Source organism: Meles meles, chromosome 8 (assembly GCF_922984935.1).
Source record: "Meles meles chromosome 8, mMelMel3.1 paternal haplotype, whole genome shotgun sequence".
In the NCBI taxonomy this organism is placed as follows: Eukaryota; Metazoa; Chordata; class Mammalia; order Carnivora; family Mustelidae; genus Meles; species Meles meles.
In genome coordinates, this window is record NC_060073.1 from 105,270,898 (window position 1) to 105,295,905 (window position 25,008).

Genomic DNA, 25,008 nt, shown 5'->3' on the forward strand with positions numbered 1-25,008 from the left:
AGCTGTGAGTGGGATGCTGGGCCCAGGACCCCAGACGAGCAGAGGTCAGAGCTGAGGCGGCACCAGGGGCTTGGGGGAGGCTGATCTGCGTGACGGCAGAGGTCCCAGGCCTCAAATGTGTCCCCTTTACCGATCCCCTCAGCCCACCCCAGCCCTGAGAACCCCTTCCTCCCCTCGGAGCCATCCTTTTGGGATGGCCCCACAGGGGCCCAGCCTGCTGTCCTCTCAGGAGGGGTCAGCAAGCCCCTCGGGCCCACGGGGGCTCCCTGCAGCCCCTGCCGCTCCTCCCTCGGGCCCGGGAGAGGGGGCTGGAGGGGAGAGTGAAGGGTCAGGGACCAGTAAGCGACAGGAGGCATCAATGTGCAGTAGTTCTGGTTAGAGGTCGGGGGAGGGGTACCTCAGTCACCACAGTGAAGCTGAAAAACCTCTTCTGGGAAGGGGAGAGGGAGAGAGGGAAAGAGAGTTTACACAGAGATCAAGGAAGGGGTCCAGGACTCAAGAAGATGGGCTGGAGGTGGCCGTTCCCAGAAGCCCACCGCCCCCCGTCCCCACGGCCCGCCCTCACCTTGGCCGCACTGCGCAGGTGGTCGTAGTACACCTCCTCGATGGCCTGGAAGTAGATGACCCCCTTCAGCTTCGTCTCGTGCTTGTCTACAAAGAAAACAGGGCTGGGCTGAGGAGGCCTGCCGTCCCTCCGGCGAGGCGCCCACGCTGGAAACGGGCAGGTCCCCAGGACTCCAAGATGGAGCCCGGCATGGAGCCCGAAGAGATGGTCGGCGCCCAGCCTTGCTCGGAATCAGAGCACACAGTATCAGCTTCCCGCCCGTCAGAAGGGCAAAAATAGGTGAAAAAGCGACGGCACGCTTTGGGCAAGGCTGGAGAAGCAGCTGGTCTGACCGACGCCAGGAGGCGTGCACAGCGTCAGCCCTTCAGGAGGATGGGCTGGGTCTACGGGAATGAGGAAGTGTTTGCCCCCTGGGCCAACGATCCCACTCACGAACAATCACCTCACAACCGACAAACTTACGGGACTGTCCACCGCAACCGTGTTCGCAGTTTGCAAACAAACCAAGTCCATCAAGCAGAGACGGGTTAATAAATTAGAGTTTAGCCCGTGACGGGACGCTAGACCTCTGCTAAACCATACAGAAATATCTCCCAGGGGTGGATAAGGGGGGAAAAGACGCAGATTCAGAAACACCTTTCAGATGTAGCAGACACATTTCTTCTAGAAAGATCTGCTCTGTCAGCAGTAAAACAAGGAGCGTAGCAGATGCCTCCTTTTGTGTAAGGAAAGGAGCAAAAGCTCCGCGTTGACGTTCTAAAGAAGCTCCAAGGGCACACGAGAGAGTCGTAAAAGGGTGAGCTGTTGTGGAGCAGGGGCATGATTCTCCAAACCCTTCCATGTGCTTTGACTTTTGAGCCTACTCAAGCCCAAGAGTAAAAACCAGAAGGAAGGATGTAGCATCTGGAAGCTGGGGGGGGGACAGGAAGGAGCAGAGCCAATGGCAGAGGTGACCGCCCGCAGGAAGGGACTGTGCACTGCCAAGGGGAAGCCCAGGGCCTGGGCCGTCTCGTCTCGTGGCAAACCCTGCTCTCACCGAAAGGTCACGCTGTCCCTAGGCTCAGATGATGACAGCTGACAGCCTGCCCCTTGGGGTGCATGCTTGCTGCCCCCTGCCACCTGTGTCGTTTCAGGCCTGAGTCCCCAAGCCAGGAACTGGGACCTCACCCTCTGCCCCTTTGACTCCCCTTCCCTGAAGACAAGGGGGTGGTGAGCTTCCTCAAGCAATTCGAAACCTGCTCCCTCACTGGGACCCTGCTGCCATCTTGGCTTGGCAAAGGCTGTTCACAGGCCGCTGCCCACACCACCCCCTGGACCATCTCACATCCTTCCCCTGCACCAATGCCAAGTTCCTTCTTGCCAGGCGGAGCTTCTCCTGGGCCCTGCACCGGGGGCTCTGTGTACACTGGAATGGTCTCCGGCCCATTCCCCCGGCAAGCTCTACATGGTCTTCAAGACCCGCTGCGAATGTGACCACCACGGTGCCCGTTCACGTGCTCTCGTGGTCCCACAGCACGGACGTTCCTCCACAGACCTTACCCTGCTGAGTCTGAGCCATCCTCTACCCATCACAAGTCTGCCTCCTCCAACAGCAGCAACCAGGTGCCTAGCACACACAGCAGGGGCTCAGTGTTGAATAAATGAGTCCTAGGCAGTGGCACCACCAAATCAGAGCTCCTTCTCTTAGGAACCTACACTCTAGTGGGGTGGAAAGCACAGACGGACGGCCTTGTATTAGCTATGTGACCTCGAGCATGGCTAGGAACAGCACGAGCGCACCTTCACGTCAGGCTGTCGCGAGCAGGAGGTGGTCAGTACAGCGTCGGGCACCTGCCGTGGCCTCTGATCACAGGGCAGGCAGAGCCTGCATGAGGCGAGGGTTCTACAGAGCAGAGGGCAGGACCCCATTCCCGGTAAGGCGGGGCCAGGGAAGCTTTCACAGAGGTTGTATCTGATCTGGACCCCGTGGCAGAGACGGGTTCCACCAAGTCAGTGGGAAGAGGGGCCAGGGAAGGAAGAAACACAAGCTCAGGGCAGGAGCAGCCAAGTCACACTCAGGGCCCTGATGAGGCCCCAGGCCCGCCTCCATCAGACACTTAACTCTTAAGACAAGAACACAGCCCCAGCCCCGCCCCCAGGCCTGGCCATCCCTCCAACAGCGGCTCCTTCCCACCTCTTCCTTCACAGAAAGTCTCAGCTCTGCAGCCCCCCCTTCCTGACCACCCACCTCTCCTCATCTTGTGCAGTCTGGCTCCCGCCCTGGACGCAGCTCCAATCTCTGAATGGAAGGGCCTCTGGGTCCATGTTATTCTTGGCCTTTCTGCAGTGTCCCTCATCGCTGGTGACACTCCCTGCCTGCAAATGTCTGATCCTTCGGCTGGCTTCCCTCCCCGTTTCCACCCCTCATCAGAACGTGATCCTCCTTCATTTCAGAAACATTCAGGAAGGTCATGACTGCCCAGCACCAGCCCAGCACCTGGCCTGTGGCTTCCCACTTCCTGCCCGACCGACCCCTTCGCCAGTCACTCCTCCTCCCCCTTCCCCAGGGTACAGCCCTTTCCCTCTTCACTCTGAAGTCCAACTGCCCAGGTTCAGTTTTAGCTCTGTGCCTTAGCAGCTGTGAGACCTTGGGCAATTTACTTAACCTCTCTGAACCTCTGTTCCTTATCTGTAAATGGGTGTAAAATAGTGCTTCCTGCCCAAGACAATGACGAAAAGTCAATGAGATGAGGCACGCAGAGTGCTTAGCACAGCACCCGGTTCGCGCAGCGCTCAGTAGGTATGATCTGCTACAACTATCATCCCGCACACTCAACTTTAACCCTGACCTTTCTCCTAAACTGAGATGGCCCAGGGGCACTTCAACCTCAATATGCCTAAAATGGAACCCCCCCCCCAACTGCCCAAAGTCCCTTCCCAGCTCAGGTGGAAACATGGGGACACATGTTCCTCTGGCCTCTCCTGTCTCCCATCCAGGGCCCAGGCAATCAGGGAAGGCTTCCTGGAGAGGGTGGCACTTGGTCAGGGACCAGGTTAGATCAGAGGCAGGCACTCTGGGTCTGGGTGTCTCTGCCACCAGACACTTTAGCCCTCTCCTTCCAGGCTTGGAACGGGATCGCTCTTCACTGCTGTACGGTTGGGCAGAGCTGGGTGACTGGCTGAGCAGCCCCGCTAGTGACCTGAGGACAGACCCCACCAGGACATTTGATGCCCATGCACGTCACAATTAAGCTTCTCTTTACCCTCCGCCCCCGTGGCCAGCAACGTTCTAAAAATGCATGCCGTCGAACAAAGGGAACACTGATGCAGAGGGGAGCAGGGCCCCACTGGCCCACAAGGTACACGGACACGTATCGGGCAGGAAAGGAAACTGCGGTTTTGAGCCCCTGGGATCTGAGGACTGGTTGTCCCACAGCGCAGCCTGGCCTCTCCGGGCCGGTGTGCCACACGGTGTCCTGCACTCAACGTGGGAACCGTCCAGATGGGAACCCCAAGGACGGGCAGCGACGCTGAAGGCAGCGTGGAGGGAGCAGGGGGATAGGATGCACCGGGGGGCCTGTCCCCAGGGCTGTCCCGAGCGCTCCTGGCACGGCTCAGCTGCTCATCAGAGTCTCTGAGGGAACGTGCCCGGGGCAGAATCCACAGGACGCCACACGCCCACAGAGCCTGCGCAGCCCTACAGCACACCCGTCCTGCCCGGCCTTCCCAGTCTGGCCACTACCTGCCTCCCTGACGGCAGCTCCAGGGACAGCCGCAGCCACCCGGCCCGTCACCAAGGCCTCCGGCAGGGCCCAGAACTGACTCCATGCTCGGCGATGTCGCCAAATACGTGAACGACCAAGACTGAGCAGGCGGACCAAGTGCAGCCTGTGCGCCGTCAGCGAGGGGAGGACAGGCCCCGCTCAGGCCCCCCCCGCCCCCCACTGGGAAGCCTGGTGAACACCAGCTGCCCTGCGGACAGCCCAAGGGTCCAGGCTCCGAGACGTCTGACGGGAACTCACCCACGTAATAGGAAAGGGTGCGCTTGAGTCGGTCGAAGACAAACCAGCGCTTCTTCCACGATTTAATCTTGCCGCCCATCTTGACCAAGTAGCCGCGGCAGACCTGCCAAGGAGCGGGGGTGAGGAAGGACCCAGAGCGGAGCCCCTGGACCCTCTCTTCCCGGAACGGCACTGTAAAAGCCGTCACTGCCTGGATGCTGGGGGGCTGCGGCTCCCACTGCTCCCCCGGGACGGAGACCTCCAGTGTTAGCGAGGAACTGGGGCCACTATTCCAAGGGCCCAGGAGGTGCCCAGGCTACGGGGTCCCCTCCCAACACCCCGGGGCCCCACAGGCCACACACCTTGCTGCTGAGCACCACGTGCAGACAGGTGTCGACGCCGTGGCCCGAGGACTCGATGTGGGTCTTCAGGTCAAAGTCCTCCTTCCGGATCGGCAGGTAGCGGGTCAGGGGTCGTGCCTGGAAGCAGAGGGCAGTGTCAGCAGTCTTCTCTCTTCGCCGTGTCACAGCCCTGTCCAGGTCCCTGGGCTTCGGTCCCAAACCCCCACTGCTGCCATCACGCCTCCCACCCCCGGGGCTACCACTCGGGTTTCACAGGGTTTCACAGTGCTCATGACAAAAGCAGAGACCTAGCAGGCTTGCGTCCAGGCAACCCTGGCCTGGGCGAACTACTGAGTGGCCCCATGCCTCAGTTTCCCCACCTAGGAGCAAGACACAGCCATCCCTGTCTTCTCCCTGCCCCTCGTCTCCCTCCTGGACTGAGCGGAATAAAGCAAGAGGCCTGAGGTGGGCACGCTCTGGGAAGGAAAGCCCAACAAGCCATCTGGCCTCAGACTTCTCATGGGACCTTGTTTGGATCACGTGGCCTCTCTGGGCTTCCCTTTTCCTTAAAAGTAACACAAGGGGGGCACCTGGGTGGCTCAGTGGGTTAAAGCCTCTGCCTTCAGCTCAGGTCATGATCCCAGGGTTCTGGGATCGAGCCCCGCATCGGGTTCTCTGCTCGGCAGGGAGCCTGCTTCCCTTCCTCTCTCTGCCTGCCTTTCTGCCAACTTGTGATCTCTGTCTAATAAATAAATAAAATCTTTAAAAAAAAAAAAGTAACACAAGGGCTTTGAACTAGATAATCACTAAGGTCTGTTCCATCTCAGGAATTCTGATACCAGCTAGACCCCTCAGTCCACTGGAATGTTTTTTTCCTACTCTTCCTCTACATTAGAAAGGCCAGAAAAGGAAACACCATAAATTATCTAGAGAAAAAACAAAATGCACAGCTTCCAGGAGGTGCCCCCGAAGACGGGCTGGCTGCACCCACTCCCACAGCAGACACCGCTGTCCCTGGAGCAATGTCTGAGCCCCAGGGAAGGGGGTGAGGGGAGACAGATGTGAAGCGGCCACTGACTGAGGCCGGAAAGGGGAACTGGACGCCTGACAGAGATCCCAAGCATGGAGGGAAAACTCAAGAGTTTCTGATTATTTCGTCTGTATTTTTTTGAGAGAGAGAGAGGGGGAGTGTGAGGGGGCAGGGGCAGAGGGAGAGCCCCAAGCCAGTTCCACACCCAGCACGGAGCCCGACGTGGGGCTCGACCCTGAGATCGTGACCTGAGCAGAAACTCAGAGTCAGACGCTTAACTGATGGAGCCACCCAGGCCCCCCCTGGTTATTTCTTAATTCCCAAACCCAATTCAGGTGGCTACCCCCTTAGAATTCATGTTGTTGCCTCACAGGATGTCAGGGAGGGAGCTGTGGTCGCTGGTCGCTGCTGGGGAAGATCCCACCGGACCCCCACCCTGGAGTGGAGCTTGTAAGACCCAACAGGACTAGCCTGTCTGAGTCCCACAGGCTCTCACAGTCAGGGGCCAGGATCTGAGACCAGAGACATCGCAAATCTCCCTATACAACCTGACTTCTCCTTCCGCCTTCAACCGTTCTACTCAAACCTTCTGCGTAAAGAAAAAGCTCAGGATTCCCGTCCCAGAACGAATACAGTTCTCTCCCGGAGAGGCAAACCGAAAGAGTGACACCATCTGCTGGGAGTGGGGGGCGCCTGGAGCTGCCGAGTCTGGGGCAGCGGGGGAGGGCCAGGACAGCCACGAAATACACATGCACACACACACGCACACACACCCAGGTCTCTTTCCTGCGGGCCGAACGAGTCTCAAACAGAATTCTGCTCGTACGGAGCCAACAGCCATCTTTCCTGGAGAACAAGCTGCATAACCCCGCAGGACTAGCCCGGGGTATCCCCGGCCCTCCACCAGCCCTCAAGCCAACCACCCAGCGCACCCCAGCACCCACGCACCTGGGAAAACTGTTTCTCCCGCATCTTGACCTCCTTCTCCACCAGCTGCTGCCTCCTGGCGCTCTCGCTCTGCAGCCTCCGTTCCACCTGCTCACGCCGCCTCCGCTCCTCCTCCAGGGCCTGCCTCCGGAGCTCCATCTCCCGCTCCTGCCCCCAAAGCCAGGGGTCAGCGCCCACGGCTGCCCTCTCCCGCCCCTTCCCCCGCTGCCCCTCCTCAGGCTGGCACAGAGCCACAGGCAGTACCCACCTCAGGGGGCAGCCCGGCACCAGAGAGCCTCTCCCCAAAACCCACCCTCTGCAGGCACCTCGCCAGTCAGGTTAAATGCTTTGATGTGAAACCTCCTGGCTTTGGGGGGGGCACCTGGGTGGCTCAGTGGGTTAAGCCTCTGCCTTCAGCTCGGGTCATGATCTCAGGGTCCTGGGATCGAGCCCCACATATAAACGAGGTCATGTAGCTAAATGCCCATCACAGATGCCAGCAGCACGGAAGCACCAGATAAACGGGGTTCGTCACGCTTTACCTGGGCTCCTAACACACACGCTGCCTGACTTTCTGTAATACTGAGTATATTCGATAGTCCCTCCCGAACCACTAAGGACCTTTGAAACCAAAATACAAGCATTCCTAGTTGAACTTCGAACTTTCTGGGGAAAAAAGACACGAACTTACAGAAGCCATTCTTAAAAGGGTTTAAGTGGGGCGCCTGGGTGGCTCAGTGGGTTAAAGCCTCTGCCTTTGGCTCAGGTCATGATCCCAGGGTCCTGGCATCGAGCCCCGCATCGGGCTCTCTGCTCAGCGGGGAGCCTGCTTCCCCCCCTCTCTCTGCTTGTCTCTCTGCCTACTTGTGATCTCTGTCAGATAAATAAATAAAATCTTTAAAAAATAAAAAAGGGGGGTGCCTGGGTGGCTCAGTGGGTTAAAGCCTCTGCCTTCGGCTCAGGTCATGATCCCAGGGTCCTGGGATCGAGCCCCACATGGGGCTCTCTGCTCATCAGGGAGCCTGCCTCCTCCTCTCTCTCTGCCTACTGGTGATCTGTCTGTCAAATAAACAAATAAAAATCTTTAAAAAAAAATAAAATAAAAATAAAAAAGGGCTTAAGTCATTAGAACAAATCCTCAAACACAGAACACATCCGTGGCGTGTTGTGTCCTCATCAACAGTGAGGACCTTAGCACCGTCCGCTCCTGGCTGCTATTTCTCCCCAGCCCCAAACTGACCAGAGTCTCCTTCCTCTCCGTCTGCCAAGAGCTGCTTACAAATGTACCCTCCTCCGGTGGGAGTACCACTGAGAGACCTTCTTTTCTGGCTGGCCTAGCCGCGGCCTCCTGCCCCCAGCCCCACTCACCCCTCCAGAGACGCAGAGAGCCCAGCGGGTAAAGACAGAACAGCCTTTGCAGAGACCCCTAAACACCCTTCCGCAGGTCTGGGCCCTCAGCCTGGCTGTGCCTGGGATGCCGCACTGGTCCCACCTGCAGGCCTGTAGGCAGGAGCCACGGCCTCGCTCTGCCCCACCCCCACCCCCCACACTCCCCACGGACCCTCCACCAACACCCCTGCTCTGGCCTGGACACCTGCCTGCTCTTCTAGTCCGACCCTTCAGGCCCCCATTCCCACCTTTCCTGCCCCTGGGGGAGACCAGAATCAGTTCCCGTGGCAGCCAAACACCCCTGAGCCGCACACACAGTTGGCCGGAAGCTCCTGTCCGGGACACGCCTGGCAGTGACCGTGCAGCCGCCCCTGTCCTGAGAGCTGGGACACCTGCCACGTGACCAGGCCTCCTCCACTTGAGGAACGTGAACTTTTAAACCCTTTCTCCCTCAAGGGAAGGTCTCGAGGCACCGGGGGCAGAGAGGCTGGGTCACCCGCGCGGGTCCGCCTCACCCTGGACTCCATGAGCCGGCTCTTCTCGGCGTGCGCCTCCTTCAGCATCTTCTCCATCTCCTCGATCTTGGCCACGTCCAGGCCGCTGGCGCTGGGGGGGGGAGAGGGAAAGCGGGGGCGTCAGGAGGCCGGAGGGGGCTGGCAGAGGCGGGGCCGGCCCCCTCGGGACACGTACCTGGACATGTTGTCGGGCGAGCAGGCCGAGTTGCCGCCCGTGGAGATGCTGGTCTCCATGCTGTCCGAGCTCTCCAGGCTCAGCGTGTCGTAGGCGTGCTCGCCGTCCTCCCCACGCTCCCGGCCGGCCGGCAGGTGGTGCAGGATGGAGTGGTGCATGAGCGGGGGGAAGCCGGAGGGGCCCGGCGGGAAGGGGGCCGCCCCGTGCAGGGCGTCCCACTGGCACTGGGCCTCGGCCGCCGCCTTCTGCTTCAGCTCCGCCAGGCGCCGCCGCTGCTCCTCAATCACCTGCTGTCCTGCGGAGGGTGGGGGGTGGGGTGTCACAGCGGGCCCTCTGGGGGACACGGGCAGCATCACAGAGGGACGAGGTGAGCCCAGCCCTCAGCCCCCACCAGCTTCCCTAAAGCCCCGCCAGCACTGCGGTCGCCTGCACGACTGGACACGGCCACATCGTGTGACTTCAGCGCTCCTTCTGCATCCTGGGCCCCGCGGGGCACAGACCCTGCCCGGGCGGTGCCTCCAGCTCACCATCATCACCTGGAGAGCAGGGCAGGACGCATGCACCACCCGCCTGCCGGGGAGGGGAAGGGGAGGGGGGCGGGGTCCGTGAGCGGGGTGTCCATGCAGCGCCCGCAGTGACACGCAAGCAAGAGCGACACCAGCAGCGAAGAAGGGGAGACGAGGCAGAGCACAGCTGAGGCGGGGGCCAGTCCGGCTCAGGGGGTGCGGCCAGCCGGACACCCCATCCCAGCTCAGCCGGGGAGGCCACAGGGGGCCGGGGCGGGGCAGCAAGGCCCTGCGAGGGACATGTCATGCAGATGCCCAGGTGGGGCCGCCTGGCCAAAGCAATGCCCCCGGCGACCACCGCTCTACCTGCTGGGCTGTCGGCTGGGGGGGGCTCGGCAGGAAGCGACTCGCCTGGTGTGGGGGCCCCGGGCAAAGGGTAGGGGTAGAGAGACACAGAGGGGATGAGACGAGGGAGAGGCACAGACATGGGCTTTCAGAACAACCAAGATGCACACAGGCAACCAGGCCTCCTGGGTCCCCAGAGCTGGTATCTCAGAGAACCAGCTCTGGAGGCCATCGGGTTCCCCACCCCCATCTCCAGACAGGGCGACCTCCATCCCAGCTCAGGCCGACAAGCATCTCCCTTCTTTGCTGAGCTCTCTGGGAAGGACTGTATGGCCCCCAGCCCTCAGTCTCTTGATAAATGTCCAGGAAGCTCTTCAGATACTCAATCTAAACATTTCCAGCGCTTGCCTACAACTCCATTAAAGCAAAGAAACGTCGCGGCAAGTGTGGTGTGGGGGGCGCGGGGCAGATATCCAGGGCCCCTGGGAAAGCAGCCACTCACCCTTCTGCTGCAGGGCAAGCTGGCGCTTGGTCTCGATGTCCTGCAGCGTGGCCGCCAGGTTGCGAGGAAGGCTGCCTGTCCCGTTCTGGGCGAGTAGAGCACTCTGGGGTGGGGGAACGGAGCACTGGGACCCGGCTCTCGGAGGACCCCGCCTCCCAAAGCTTTCCTGGGTGGCCTTGACCTCATAGCACACCCTCCCCGTCCCTACCCCCGCCATGACACACAAGGAGCCCACCCAATGTCCTCAGACCTTTGGAGAGGGGCTCCGGCCCAGGGTAGCCACGCTGAGCTGGGACGAAGAGGAAGAAGAGCCAGAGGAAGAGGGGAGGGGGCCACTGCGGGTCCGGGGCAAGGGGCTGGTGGCCTCACCATCCATCTTGGAGCGGTAAACCTGGACGGAAGAGATCCTGCCTGGTCAGCTCTGGCTCCCCCACCGGCTGCCACCCCCGTGTCACCTAGGCCAGCTGTGATGCAGGTCCTGCCCTGGCACCAGGACTCCCAGGCTGTTTCAGCAGACAATGGCATTGAGCTTCTTGGGCCAGCCCAATGGACAGGTGGGACAGGTGTTACAGGCAGCCCCCAAGCCTCTTCCAGGCAGCTCCTCTCTGGGCCAATCCCCGGCCCCACCCCAGGTCTGAGAGAAGATCCTTGGGAGGAGGCATTCACATCTGTTGGGCAGGGCTGTGCTGGAGACCAACAGCAGGTCAGGCTTCCTTCAGGTCCCGCCTGGCCGCTAATAGGCTCTGTGACCTTGGGCTGTGTACCTCCCAGCTCTGGGCCCTGGCTGCCTTATCTGCAAAAGGATGGGGAGCAGCACTAGCCGAAGGAGCTGTCCAGCCCCCTCCCAGCCTTCACGCTGGCTGAATACGGGGTCTGGAGGCAAGAACCCCGACTCACAGCACGAGCCCTGCACTTCCTAGTCGTGGGGCCTTGGGGGGATGACTGACTCCTCCGAGCCCCAGCGCAGGCTCTGTGAAAGCAGAGAGTGAACTGCTGATGGTCACATGAATCAAAACACATACAAATCTCGGGGCGCCTGGGGGGCTCAGTCAGTTGAGCGTCTGCCTTCGGCTCAGGTCATGATCCTGGGGTCCTGAGATCGAGTCCGCACTGGGCTCCCTGCTCAGTGGGGCGCCTGCTTCTCCCTCTGCCTGCCTCTCCCCTCTGCTCCTGCTCTCTCAAATAAATAAAATCTTTTAAAAAACAAACTTCTAGGGCGCCTGGGTGGCTCAGTGGGTTAAGCCGCTGCCTTCAGCTCAGGTCATGATCTCAGGGTCCTGGGATCGAGTCCCACACCAGGCTCTCTGCTCGGCGGAGTGCCTGCTTCCCTTCCTCTCTCTCTGCCTGCCTCTCTTGTGATTTCTCTCTGTCAAATAAATAAATAAAATCTTTAAAAAAATAAATAAATAAAAATAAATAAATAAATAAACAAACTTCTAACCAGCTGGACATGAAGTACAGCTGCCTCACATGCTAGGAGAATCCAACTCCTCCCAAAGGGAACATGAAACTCGAGATGAGGCCACAAAGACAGAGGTCCAGTGCCTGCACCCCAGGAGGGAATCTTGAGCGCTGGGGTCCTGGGCACAACCACAGGTCAGCGGAGCACGCCCTGACCCCTTCCCCCACCCACGGTCAGCAGCTGGCCACAGGCAGGCCCATGCCCTGCACAGAGACGCTGAGGAGGCCCAGGCACGTCCTCAGGGCTGTCTCTCTGCCCCACCAGTACTGCCCCTGCCTGTCACCCATGGGGAGACCCGGAGAGCAAAATGCCGGCCACACTAGTTCCAGCTGCAAGAGGCCCAAGAGGGCGTCGGGGCCCCCAGACGAAGTGAGAGACTCCGGGCCTGAGGGCGGCTGGGGACAGAGCAGAGCCACGGTCTGCCCTAGCACAAGGTACCAGAGCCATCCCAACCTGACCGCTGCTCCTGAAGGCCCTTCTGCTGGACTGGCAATCCTCATCTCGTCCGTGGACTCAGAGGCTGGCCCTCCAGCTGCCCAAAGGGCCGGGACGGCTGCCCGTGAGGCAATGTCAGGGCCCAGAGGCCCCTTGCTGCCCTGACTTGACTGACCACCAACCACCTCCCCACCCCATCTGAGGTGGCGCTGTGTGGCCGCTGGATGGGCAGGAGGTACGCAGCGCAGAGAGAAGCAGGGCTCGGAGACAGGGGGTTACCTGCAGCTGCCGGGAAGCTTTGGCGGGCAGAGGCGGGGGAGAGGAGCACGGGGAGGCTGCAGCGGGGCCGGTCCCCAGCCCGGCCATCAGCTCCTGGTACCACTGCTCTAAGTCTACAGCAGGGGGCGGCAGCTCCTCCATCTGGAGTGGGGCGCGGGGAGGGGCGTGGAGAACGGGTGAGGAGGGGAAGGGAGGGGAAGGTTGGAGGAAGAGTAAAGGCGGCCACGGCCACGATGGGAGGCAGGACAGGAAGGTGACGGAGAAGGGAAGGGAGGAAGGACAGCGTAAGAGAAGGAGGAGAAAAACAGTGAGAGAACAGTTGCTGTGAACACGCCGAGGGCAAAGAGGAACAGTCAGGACACAACTCCCAGACCAGAGACTCGTGCTATGCCAACCACGATGCCAGCCGGCCAGCGCCCACCGGCACGGAGCACTCCCCGGGGGCTGGCGTGGAGCTCAAAGCTGGGAAGCAGGGGCGGGACACACACCCCCACATACACACACAGCCACACCAGCAGTGCGCTGGGCACGGCAGGAACACACAGACCACCAACCTTGGGTGAAGGCGTGAGAGAAGCGGAGGAGGAAGAGGGCAGCACGGGAGGAAGGCAGGTGGTGGGAACCAGGTCCCGGGAGGCAGAGGCCCAGAAAGGCAGGCCTGGCGCAGGGGCTGTGGGCATGGGCGAGGAGCCCCACATCGCCTTTAGCTGCTCAAGCGTCACGTACTTGGGGGAAGGCCAGGATGCGGGAGGGAATACGAGAGGTTAATGGAACTGCGACCCAAGTGCCAGCCCTGCCCATGGGCAAGGGAAGGTAATCACAGGAAGCACAGAGCCGCAGAGGCACTCTGAGACCCGGAAGGCGAGGCCTCCCATTGGCCTGCCCCGCTTTGAGCCACCAGGAGCTGATGCTCCCGAGGCCCCGGGGGAGGGAGGGAACCACTCCCAACCCCCTTATGCCAGCGGCCCTTCTCCCACACTGTTGAAGAGACTCTGTTGTCCCCCAAGCCCCACCCAGGCCGGAGGCACCATCTGGGCACCCACGAGGAGGCACCGGTGGGCTCCCTCCGTGGCTGGTACCTCACTGTCAGGCAGGGGCCGGGCGAGCGCGCCGGGGGAGGCGGCAGAAGCATGGGGGTCGGAGCGGAAGCACAGCCGGAGGACCTCTGCCAGGCTCACATACTCCTAGGGGCCCCGTGGGCGGGGGAGGGGTGGGCAGAGAAGAGGTTAACAGGGTACGACCAGGTACCCAACACCCAAACTCCATGCCTTAGGGCCATCACTCCAGTCAATGCAAGATCCAGAGCAGGGGCGGGGAGCTCAGTGGCCCACTGTGCCTGGAGACAGCTGTGGCCGGGCAGGAGACCAGAAAAGGGCAGGGAGAATGGTCTGAAGGCTCTTCTTGACCTCTACCTTTTGAAGCTGCCCCACGCAGACCCTGAAGGCCCACCCCTGGGTTCGGTCTGGGCTGCGGACAGGAGAAGCCGAGAGGCCTTCCAAGAGTCCACTGAGGGTCAGGACCCAGCCCCGAGACAACCCTCCTGTCTCCGACACCCTGGGCATCCTCCGTGGGGCACACACACAAACACACACAGCACGGACACGGCCACCACTCCGGAGCATCTCCTCGCACCCCATCTGCTGGGGCAGGAGCTGGAAGGGGCGGGATGGAGACAGCACTAGGGGTGAGCTAGATGGGCTCTGAGAGACAGAGACACAGCTCAAAGCCCAAGAAGAAACATGGGCTCAGTGCCCACGGGTTAGTACTTGGAGAGATACTAGCACGTGAGCTTGTGGGGCGGGAGGTCAGGGCCTGGCACAGCCCCTGAGCAGATCCTCAGCCCCTGGGGCTCCTCTAGGTGCTGCAGGCGGGGCATCCAGAATGCATGCGGAGTGCACGGGAGCCTGAGCTTGCCCTACCCAGAAGGAGCCCCAGCCTGTCCTCGCTCCTGAGGGCAACTGTCCTCCAAGGGTCAGGGAAAAGGAAAATGAGCTGGTGGAGGGTCCAGTGGGTTGTGAGAACTGATGAATGGCATGCAGAAGGCATGCAAATTAATATGCAAATCAGTGCTCTGGTTTTGCATGGGCTTCACAGGCCCCTCCAGAAGAGTGGGATGGCACACTCGCTCAGACTCTCACAAGCTCTGGCCAGAGGGTAACGGCCACACGCCCTGCAGCCAGGCCCGCGGGAGAAGCTGTAGGCAGGAGCTCGGCAAGCAGGCAGGCAGGCAGTGGGCACGGCAGAGCAGGCAGTCAGCTGTGATTACCTCTTGTGCTCTGGGGCAGAGCTGAGTGGAAGCAGGTGGGGTTAGGGGGACAGAGGAGGCCGCAGGCTCTGAAGACCCTGGGAAAGGGACCAGAGTCGCAGACCCGGGCCCCATCTCTGAGGCCTCGGAGATGAGCAGTTCAGCCTACAGAGAGGGTACGTGGTGAGGGGCCTCTCCCCTCACACAGCCCAGCCACCCAGCCCCGGGCCTTGGTGGCTCGTGCAGGGAGGCGGGGAAAAGAGCTTGGGAACTGGGGCACGTCCTCATTGGGCCGTACACCCCAAGCGTGCAAGGCCTCGGGAAAGAACGGCTTAAGGGACGTCAGTGCCCACTTCTGGGCCAAGAGCCCAGCTCTAGACTGAAGCCCAAGGAGCGCCCAGCTCAGACCCCCTAGAGTCCTGTGCTTCCCCCTCACGGGGAGTCTGCCCAGCCCCGGCCCTTACCAAACCTGCAGCTGCCCGGCCTCCCCAGTCAGGCTGCCTGACTCCCCCAGGTGTATTTAATCCCCCAAATGGCAGTATCAGGAAGGGATCTGAAAAGCAGCAGCTGGTAGCCACAGAGGGTCAAATCCTAGACGTCAGGGCCACTTCCACTCAACCTCTCCAGTCTGTGAAAATGTCCCCATACTCAACCTCCGGGCGAAGGTGCCCCCCTGTGACTCCGGAGCCTCCTGAGAGACCCGCTGGGCCGGAAGCTAGGGCTGAGCCCAGCTCGTTACCTCTTTGAGGGTGGACGTGGTCTTCGGGAAGGGCCTGCCTCCTGTGAGCGAGTGGTATCTCCCCTCCAACACAGTCAGTCTTTCCTTCTCCTGCAAGCCCCAATGGGCCGAGTCAGCACGGGGTAGGGGGTATGGCGGGGGTGGGGGGAAGGCCAAGGAAGGGGGCCCCGCGTGGCCAGCAGAGTGCCCCCCCGAAGCCCCTCCACACCCGTCCCCCAACATCCACCCCACCCCTGACCCTGACCCCCCCCCCCCGCCCCGCCACCCTGACCGGGGTACCTTCTGCAGCAGCTGCAGGGAGGCGTTCTTGTCCCGCGCCAGGCGCTCGGACTCCTGCACGGCCTGGGCCCGGATCTGGCCCGCCTGGTTGTCCAGGATTGCCAGACGCTCCTGGAGGACAGGGGAGTGGTCGGTCGGGCCTGGGCGACGACAGGGTTGAGCCCACGGGGAGACCCATGGCTTGGGTGGAGGGCACCAACCAGCTCTTCCCCTCGGCTTCAACTCGCCCCGGGGGGGGGGGGGGGGGGGGGGGAGGGGGGGACTGGCAAACAGTCAGCTCCTCCCCTCACCCCTGCCTCAACCAGCGCCACCTGTGCCTACAGGCTCCCGCGCCAGAAGCCCCCGCCCCGCCGCCAACAAGTCCAGAACCCAGGGCATACTGAAGAGTTCTCCACCTGCCCCCACGCCCACGGCCACCCCTGAAGTCAGCTGCCTTCCCGGCTGGGACCTCTTCACCAGCCTCCTGCTCCCACTCTCTGACTGTCTGGTGCACCCCCCCCCCCCCCCACTGCCACAAACACCTTCTTAAAATGGCTCTGGAGCTTTGTTTTTGTTTGCTTCTCTGAATTTTCGAACGCTTCTAAAAATATATACGTACTACTTGAATATTGTTTTTTTAAAATCCACAAGTAAGGTTAGGTCACTCCTCTCCCCAAAATCTTTTGAGTGACTCCTCATTACTCACAGGCCAGAGCAGGGACTCCGAAGCCGGCATTCGAGGGCTCCCAGAACGGGGCCTACACTCTTCAGCCCCTGAGTCCCCCCCAGCCTGGCCGTGGGGTACAGTAAGCTGTGCAGCTGCATCCTCTCAGGCCTTCCTAACACTGCCCCCCTCAGCGCGGCAGAGCAGCCCCGACTTTCCACCACTCAGAGCTCGCTTAGCTTCCAAGGCCAGCAGAGCCCTACCTTCTCTCCCAACACCTTCCTCAATCACCACTCAATTTCGCGGCTCCTCCCTCTGTGCTCAGATGACTCTGTAGCGCCCTCTGCCTCATACTACTGGTACTTGTCAACACGTGTCTCCATCACCACACCCTCCCCCGCTGTCTGATCCAAGGGCAGGGTCACTGTCTCCAAATCCCCAGTAGGACTTAGCCCAGTGCCTGGCTCAACAACCAGGTGCTAAAAGGAAATGAAAAGAGAATAACGTGAGAAAGAAGGATGGGGGAAAAAAACGGGCTGGGTTAATCCCAGGAGGGCTTCCTGAAAGAAGTGGCCTTCCTTAAACCAACACCATTAAGAGTTAAAACCTGGGGGTGCCTGGGTGGCTCAGTGAGTTAAGGCCTCTGCCTTGGGCTCGGGTCATGATCCCAGGGTCCTAGGATCGAGCCCTACGTCGGACTCTCTGCTCAGCGGGGAACCTGCTTCCTCCTCTCTCTCTGCCTGCCTCTCTGCCTACTTGTGATCTCTCTGTCAATAAATAAATAAAATCTTAAAAATTTTTTTTTAATTTTAAAAATTTAAAAAAAAAAAGAGTTAAAACCTGAACGGAAGGAGAGTAGAAGGGAGCTGCCCCAGAACTGGGGTCAGCCCAGGGGTTAATCCCCACAGCAAGATCTGTTGTTTACTGAGAAACTGTTAGGACCCAAGAACTCTGCATTTTGTTACCTCATTTAATCCTCTTTTGAGGCAGGTTCTTTTACACCCATCTTACAATTAAGAACACTGACACAGGGGCACCTGAGTGGCTCAGATGGTTAAGCCTCTGACTTCGGGTCAGGTCTTGATCTCAGGGTCCTGGGATTGAGCCCCACATCGGGCTCTCTGTTCAGCGGGGAGCCTGCTTCCCCCTCTCCCTCTACCCCTCCCCCACTTGTGCACACACTTGCCCACACTCTCTCTCAAATGAATAAATAAAATCTCTTGGGAAAAAAAAAAGAACACTGATATATTTAGGATCTAATGAGTGCTAGAGCTGGGATGAGACCGAATCTGTTGGGACTCCAAAACCAGTCCTCTGAACCACTCTTGCCTCATAGCCTAGACGAGCACTGGACACCAGGACAGACGGAGCCTGGCATGGGTGGGACACTGGGAGCTGAGGGAGGAGGGGAGGAGGCTGAGCAGGTCAAGAGAAGGCAAAGGGAAGAATGTGACCCCACAGAGTCTCAGTGGCTGAGCTTGGTTCCCAGGAGCCAACATGGGCATGGGGAGGAGAGAACAGGAGCCCAGTCAGTGGACCCCTCCCAAAGTCCCTGGAGGTTACACCCACCAGGACCTCAAAGGGATGGGATGAGCGGATCTAGGGCTCCCTGCTGCATCCTCTCAAATGGAAGAGGAAGAGGCTGGGGGAGGGCCAGCCCCTGGCCCAAGGGCAGTACACCATAAAGAAGAGAGATTTCCAGGCCAGGCAGGTCTGGGGTCCGATGCTGACTCTGAAGCTTATAAGCTGAGGTGTGGGGCAGACATGGGGCTTCTTGGAGCCCTTGCTTCCTTGTCTATGAAACGAGGATAAGAGCACTGGCCTATGAGACCATCGCGAGGTTGGCATAAGCTAACCCAAGAAAGCCTCCTGGCACACACCCTCGTCCTCGGGAAATGCGCGCTTCCTTTCTTCCTTCCATCTGTCTCCGTCCAGAAGCAGATGAGTTTGGAAGGCAGAGAGACTCGGGAGAGGGGCAAGGGATCCGAACGCAGGGGCAGGTCCAGGAGCTCCCCGCATACCACCAGGCTCAGGCTAGCCTTCAAGACGCCAGCCACCACTTTTCGACACCCCTCCCCTGATCTCCCTGCCCTTACCTCCCACCCACTCACTTCAGCTGTCTCAGCCGCAGGCAAGTGAGCTGCTAACCATCCTCCCTATTCTCCTCCCTGATTTAACAGCTTCCTCCTCCCAAATGTATTACACACACACACACACACACACACACACACACACACACACCTCTGCCCCATCGCCCTGTTCTGGTCTGGCTGAGAGCAGGAGCAGAGGATCTCTGCCTCTGGAGCTCCAGAACCCATAAGGACACCATCCACAATCCCCTGGCTTTCTGGCTCAGCAGAGCTAAGGCTGAGCCACAGCTGGAGCCCAGGGGATACGCTTCCTAGGACCCCTGGCTGGGTCAGCGTCCAGATCCCAGGCCCTTGTATGTTTCCCAGCACGCCCACCAGACAGAGAGACCTGTAAGGGCAGCAGCAAGCCTCCCCCTAGCCTCCTCCTACCCCGTCTGAACCTCTCATTTCTCTGCCCAGCCACGGCCAGCTCCGAGTGGGAGCCCCATCCACTCTCCACTGGGAGCCCACAGTCGCTGACAGCCGCTGCTGCCCGTCCTGCCCGCTGCTGCCAGTCCTGCCCTCTACCCTCAAAGCCCGTGCTGTCCCCACACGCTATCCTGCTGCATTCTCTCCACAGCCTGTTGTTTTGCAGAGAGGCAAACTGAGGCTCAGAAAGGTAAAGTTAGCTTTTACGGGGGATCATCAGCTGGGATCCAGTTCATTGGCATCCAACCCCCCAACCTGGCCCTAAGGTGTCCCTCCCCCCAGGGGATGGAGGCGGGACACACCTTCCTCTTGGTGATGCTGCGGAGAAGCTCTGCCTGGCTCCTGAGCAGCCCCTGGCCCGCCAGTTCCCGCTCTTCCTCCACTCGGCTCTCCCGCTCCAGCTGCTGGAACTCCAAGTCCTCAAACAGCTTTGTCTCCGTCTCCAGGGCCTCGGCCTCCTTGAACGACAGTGACAGAGAGGGTCAGGTGGTGCTCAGGATAGGCTCCGGGCCTGGAAGGCCAGGCCACAGAGGTGGGAGCTCTGAGGGCTGGCCCCAGGGAAATCGGGGAAGGGACCTGCCCCCCCCCCCCACCCAACCCCCTTTCCTCTGCTTGGCTCTGCCCCTTGCCCGGGGCCTCAGCGCCTGGAGTAGCAGAAAGGAGAGAAGCACTCCCCCCATCCTGCCCTGTCCCCTCCAAGCCACAGCACCGACCCTGGTGTCCGGCAGGTACTGCAGGGCCCAGGTGGTCCCGTCCCACCGCTCTCCTCTCTTCTGGGTGGGTGGCCCTCGGGGGCCAGGGAAGGGGGGCTGGTGAAACTGACCCTTCTCAGCTGCTCCTGTAACTGTTCCCGCACTGACTCGGGGCAGTTATCGACCTGCGTCTGGAGCTCGGCGTAGAGCGCCTGGCGGGCCTCCAGGTGCCTCCGTCCCGCGGCCAGCTCCGCCCTCTCCTGGTCGGCGGGAGGTGGGGGGAGGGCGGGCACAGGGGAGAAACAGAACACACACTCCTCAACTCCGGCCCGCAGGCTGTGCGGCCGTGGGGGGTGGGGGGGTGCGGCCAGGGCGGGAGAGAGAGAGCGGGGAGGGGGTGGGGGAGGGGGAAGAAGCCAAGGAGGAGCAGAGGAGGAGAAGCGAGAGGAGAGAGGAGGAGAGGGGGGAAGGCACGTGGACGAGGTGAAGAGCGGGAGAGGCCAGGAGCTGCCGTGGGAGACGGGATACTCGCAGGTGCACGGGCCGCGTGAGACAGCCAGAGGAGCGGGTCTCGGGCAGAAATTTTGGTCTCTTGGAGTCCCCTGGACTAGAAACTGTTTTGGGGGGTCCGAAGAAAAGCCCTCTGTTTTCTCTCCAAACCCGTCACAAACACCCAGCCTCTGGCTGCTGTTTCTCCCCCTGCCGCCACCTGGAGACCAAAATTTCACCCTGGGGCAAAGGGTAGAGCCGGTGAGGGTTAAGTCATGACTCACAGCGGGAGATGTTAAAGCTTGGGGCAGTGCAAGGCATCGGGGACCCCAGCCCGACTCCCTGGGCCTCCCTCCCTCCAGCCCAAGGTAGAGGTGGGGGGGCTGGGGCACTGCAGGCTGAACTCCAGCGGGATGAGGGCTGCAATTAGTTCGGCCGTTGCCGTGGCAACAGGAGCCCCAGGAGTGGGTACAGAGAGGAGGTACATAGCTCTGTCTGGGGCGAGATGACACCTCTGAGGGCGGGAAGGGGGACGAGGGGTGGATCTGGTGAGTCACCCCTCCGAAGGACAGGCAGAGGAGAAACTATGATTACTGATTCCAAAACCAGAGTGGGGCCATGGGCTGGGGAGGAAAGCCGAGTGAACCTTCCCCACGGCCACTACCTCCTCCCCCTGCCCCCCACCACCACTTCAAATAACTGGGCCCAGGAAGAAGGCAAAGTCCTAGACTCCAGGCGATGCCAGATCAGTGAGACATAAAGTTAGGCAGCTTCCCCCGGAAATGCTGAGCTTACTTGAAGTAAGTCCCTCTGTGGGATCCTGCCCCGCCTTCCCAACCCAGCCACCCACCCCCCCATCTAGGGAAAGGAGGACCCCATCAGCCCAGTTCCTGGGGTCCAAGCAATTCCCCCTCCTTGGACTCAGCCTTTACAACACCCTATGTTCCAGATGGCTCAGGAGTGGGAGAAGGGGAGAGGCCTAGCCGTTCCTACCCTCTGGCTGGGGTATCTCAATTTGGGAAACCCCAGTGGGGGAAGCTAGGAAGGGCAGCCACAGTGTGGCACAGGGAACCTGTCCAAGCCCTCCACAGGCCACGTCACCCCGGCTGTACCTCCAGACCCTCGGCTGCTCCGGAAGGAAGAGAGGGAAGGGAGGCGGATGGCTGGCGGACAGCCAGCTTCTCCCTGCTGTGTAGGAAACCGCCCACAGTCTATGGAGGCAGTGCCCAGGGGCTCTTCCAAAGGGGGGCGCTCTTCAGGCTGAGGAGCTCTCAGCCAGGCATTTCCCCCAAGCTTTACCCCTCCTGCCAATGCACCACCAAGTAAAGTTGAGCTGTGCCCCTGTCCATTCCTTTCCGATCAAAACCCTGGGGTCGCACACCAAGAAACGAAGGAGGCAGAATTAGATGGGGAGAGGTCAAGGGCACAGTGGTGCCCCTGGAGTTAGTACAAAAGCAGGCGTGGCTCAGCCCTGCCTGGGTGGCAGTTAGGGGCATGCGGAAAACCCAGGACAGTGATTAGAGGGGGCGTTAGTGCAGGCCTGCTTGGTAAGCATGGAGTTAATTTTGGCACAGAATTTGGGAGTGTGGTTTTGGGGGCCAGAATCAGAGCTCCAAAAAAAAAAGAAAAGAAAATGGGGGAGGGGGCGGTGTCAAAGAATTTTTAAGACTCTCAAAACTGGGACAGGAGGAAGATGCTCTCAAAAAATTCAAAAGGAAAATGAATTCTTGGAAAAAATACTGTCCAGTCCAGAAAGAGATGGCCCCTCTCCACGCTCTAGCTTTTGGCACGTGGTTGAGCATCTGGGGCCTGGCGGCAGGGCCGCTGTGGGACGGTGCGCCCCCTGCAGGCTGGCCCGTACTCTGACAGGGGCAGGGGCGGGAGCTGGGACCACCTGGGATGGGAGGCTGCAGATCCTGAAGGCTCGGGGAAGCAGAGACGTGAGGGCCATCTCCCAGAGATCACATCCTGAGCACCCGAGGCATGCCGGAGGGAAATGTCCTCTTGATGGAGGGACCCCATCCCGAGCCACTTCCCAGCACCAGTCCCTCAGGCTGTGCTCACTGCCCCGAAGCGGCTTTGGCACTGCCTAGAAGGGCCACGAAGGACCGCGAATGGCAGGCGCCCAGAGGTAGCACAGAGACCCAGACAGAGGAGATCCCAGACCCCAGCCCAGCCCCTGACAGTGCCCTTCGAGCTGGTACCTTCCACAGAAGACAAGGCCCCCTGCCCCGGGCGACACAGGGACCACCAGGTCTGCAGAATGGCTGATGAGGGAAGGGGTAGGCGGCCCAGAGGAGGCACTGCCCCGCTCCCAGGCCGCCGGGAGCCAGCCCCGGGCCAGGCCAGCTGTGCGTTACCTTGTCCCTCTCCTTCTGGATGCCGGTCTCCAACGTCACCAACTTCTCCTGCAGCTGGTCCATTGCCTTCTGCTCCTTCTGCAGCAGTGCCCGCTCTGCCTCCCTCTCCCCCTGCAGCAGTGCTCGCTCCATTTCGGCCTGGGGGAGACACCGAGGTCCCCGGCAAGGCCCGTCAGGGCAGGTGGACTCGGGCCGCTCCGGAGGCCTTCATGCTGCGCGGGGAAGAGTGCGGCCCGGGCCCTCCTGGCTCACCTCTCGGGCCGACTCCTGCAGCTGCTGCTCCAGCTCCTTCACGCGGACCTTGAGCTGCTCCACGCGCCCCAGCACCTGGGCCCGCTCCTCTTCCAGGGCCAGCACCTCCCCCTGGAGCTTCGTGCCAGGGGCATCTTCATGCTGGGCGGGGAGGGAAGCCTTCAGCTGCGGAAGCCTGGAGCCTTCCCCCATCAGACTCCGGGAATGGAGCCCCATTCCTCAGGGCTCTTGGAAGGGGTAGCTAGACCGAGAAAGGAGGCCAACTCCCCTCCCCGCAAGGGAAGCAGTACCCGCTCAGTTAAAGGCAGCGGAGGTTCACCACTGAGGGCCAGGCCTGGAGGACGCCCCAAGGAAAGGCAGGTCAGAAAGTATCTCCGTAGCCTGGGAAATGCACCAGGACAGCCTGCTTCTACGCCTCTCCTACCCAGTTTCTTCCCAAACCTGCCCCTTCCGTTACCTCCCCCACACTGAGCCTTGGCCTCCACTGCTGTGGCCTCCTCTGCCCCCCACGGCCCCCCAGTGGGTCAGACCCAGCCCCTCTCACCAGGTGCCCCTCCACCCCACCTCCTGCTGGGTGCTCTCCGTGCTGCTACACTCCTCCTTGAGGTTCTCCTCGTCAGAGCGCTCCACACACTCCCATAGGCGCTGGGTGGCCCCTCCAGGTTCCTCGGCGTTCCTCCCAGTGGCCCCTGAAAGGCCCCGGGAGGGCCTCCGGCCTGCCAGCGCCAACGCTGCAGTGGCTTCCCCAATGCTGGGCAGCTCCCCAGCCTCAGGGCCCCCATCAGCCCGGCTGTACTCGGCACACAGGTTCAGGATGGTCTCCAGGCGCTGGCGTTCCTGGGGAGGATGCACAGAGCAGGGCATGAGAGGGAAGGAAGGAGGGAGGTCGGGTCCTCGTGGAGCCGCAGCCAGGCTCAGCGAGCCATCAGGAAAGAGAACTAGGACTCTAGGTTCTAGGGGCTCAGAAGGAAGTCAAGAGAGCCCCAAACCTAAGGCTGGAGGAAGCAAAGGTAAGGAGGGTGTCCCAGGAGCAGGTGGGAGGAACCAGGCCACTGTGCCACCTGCCCACGTGGCTGGCCCCTCCCATCCTCCTGTTTCCTTTCCCTTTTCGTTCTGTCCCCGAGGGGGCTTCCTTGTGGACACCCAGCGACCCAAGCCAGGAAGCAGGCTAAGGACCCCAAGGAGATGCTGACAAACACGCAGATACTCGGGCTGACTCGGATCTACAGACGTCTACACACACAAAGGTACACAGACCCCCCCCCACCAGTCCTGACCCACAAGGACACAACACGTGCGTGCTCTGTGCATACACTCGGGCAGGCCCACACAGACACCAGCCCTGGCATGCACGGATGCACGCCGGCACACACTCACGCAGATAAACACAGTCTAGCGTGCAGACAGGTGGGCACGGACCTAGACGGGGTGGGAAAATAGGCCCACAGGCAGCTGGGGAGCTCAGGTTCCCGCAACGCTGCGCTCAGCCTTTGTACAGGAGGCCGGACAGACATGGGACAGGGTCCTCCTCCTGCCCGTCCCGGCTAGAAGGCCCTCACAGGCAGCCCCCCATGTCTTACCAGCCAGGTGAGTTGCTGCCTGCCCTTGAACGCCCAGGCCCAGCCATGGGTGCTCCGAGTGCCTGCCACCATCCACCCCCCACCCCACAAACAGCCCCAGCCGGATACCTCTCAGGGGCCCATGGGGTCAAGGAGGGACCGTGCAATCATGCTCATGATCTGTGGCTCCCTCTGTCATCCACAGCACCAGAATCGTGAAGCTCCACCCCTCCAGGAGCCCACGGTTCTGCAGGGGACCTCAACCTCAGGGGTCTCTCACTGCACGGTGTGGCCGGGACCCCAGACACGTACCCAGCTTCCCTCCTGCTGCCTGCTCAGGTCCATGTCAAAAACAAAACCAGGAACGGAGCCTCACGGCACCCGGGAGGCTGGGCCAGTGCCCCGCCCCTGCCCCAGGACCCAGATAAGCAGCTGGCTGGAGGTGGGAAGGGCCTGGCGGGTGGCAGCCTCCAAGATTTAAAGTGGCAGGTGAGGCAGGTCAGGGCTAGTGATGAGGTGTGTATTGGTGCCTGGGCGTGGGGAGGCGGGGGCCCTCACTCTGCCTTCCCAGACTCACTGCTCCCATTCCAGGCTGAGCCCCCAGGGTGGTCCAAGCGCGCCCCTCCAGGCCAAGGCAACAACAGTGAAGACGAGATACAGCACCAGAAAACACCGGGGATCCGGCCTCATTGGCCTCAGCTCTTCCCAGACCAGACACAAACACACTGGCCCGCACCCTCA

General features: G+C 61.0%; 1 protein-coding gene across 14 annotated transcripts in view; it reads right to left on the minus strand.

The window, feature by feature from the left end:
• The window catches only part of PHLDB1 (pleckstrin homology like domain family B member 1), a 45,092-nt gene that overhangs the window by 1,682 nt on the left and 18,402 nt on the right, over positions 1-25,008 (minus strand). For 3 of the 14 annotated variants that reach the window (XM_046016911.1, XM_046016908.1, XM_046016907.1), the window contains 20 exons: positions 23,273-23,545; positions 22,709-22,849; positions 22,457-22,594; positions 19,739-19,867; positions 19,218-19,373; positions 15,715-15,825; positions 15,436-15,525; positions 14,718-14,861; positions 13,006-13,176; positions 12,452-12,592; positions 10,526-10,666; positions 10,276-10,378; positions 9,795-9,839; positions 8,923-9,217; positions 8,748-8,838; positions 6,865-7,011; positions 4,908-5,024; positions 4,567-4,669; positions 566-651; positions 398-430 (listed from right to left, as the gene is read on the minus strand). In XM_046016911.1, coding sequence (XP_045872867.1) covers positions 398-430; positions 566-651; positions 4,567-4,669; positions 4,908-5,024; positions 6,865-7,011; positions 8,748-8,838; positions 8,923-9,217; positions 9,795-9,839; positions 10,276-10,378; positions 10,526-10,666; positions 12,452-12,592; positions 13,006-13,176; positions 14,718-14,861; positions 15,436-15,525; positions 15,715-15,825; positions 19,218-19,373; positions 19,739-19,867; positions 22,457-22,594; positions 22,709-22,849; positions 23,273-23,545 — 2,655 coding nt within the window. The remainder of the gene's footprint in view (positions 1-397; positions 431-565; positions 652-4,566; positions 4,670-4,907; positions 5,025-6,864; positions 7,012-8,747; positions 8,839-8,922; positions 9,218-9,794; positions 9,840-10,275; positions 10,379-10,525; positions 10,667-12,451; positions 12,593-13,005; positions 13,177-14,717; positions 14,862-15,435; positions 15,526-15,714; positions 15,826-19,217; positions 19,374-19,738; positions 19,868-22,456; positions 22,595-22,708; positions 22,850-23,272; positions 23,546-25,008) is intronic. The other 11 variants (XM_046016913.1, XM_046016914.1, XM_046016915.1 and 8 more) reach the window with 11 other exon arrangements.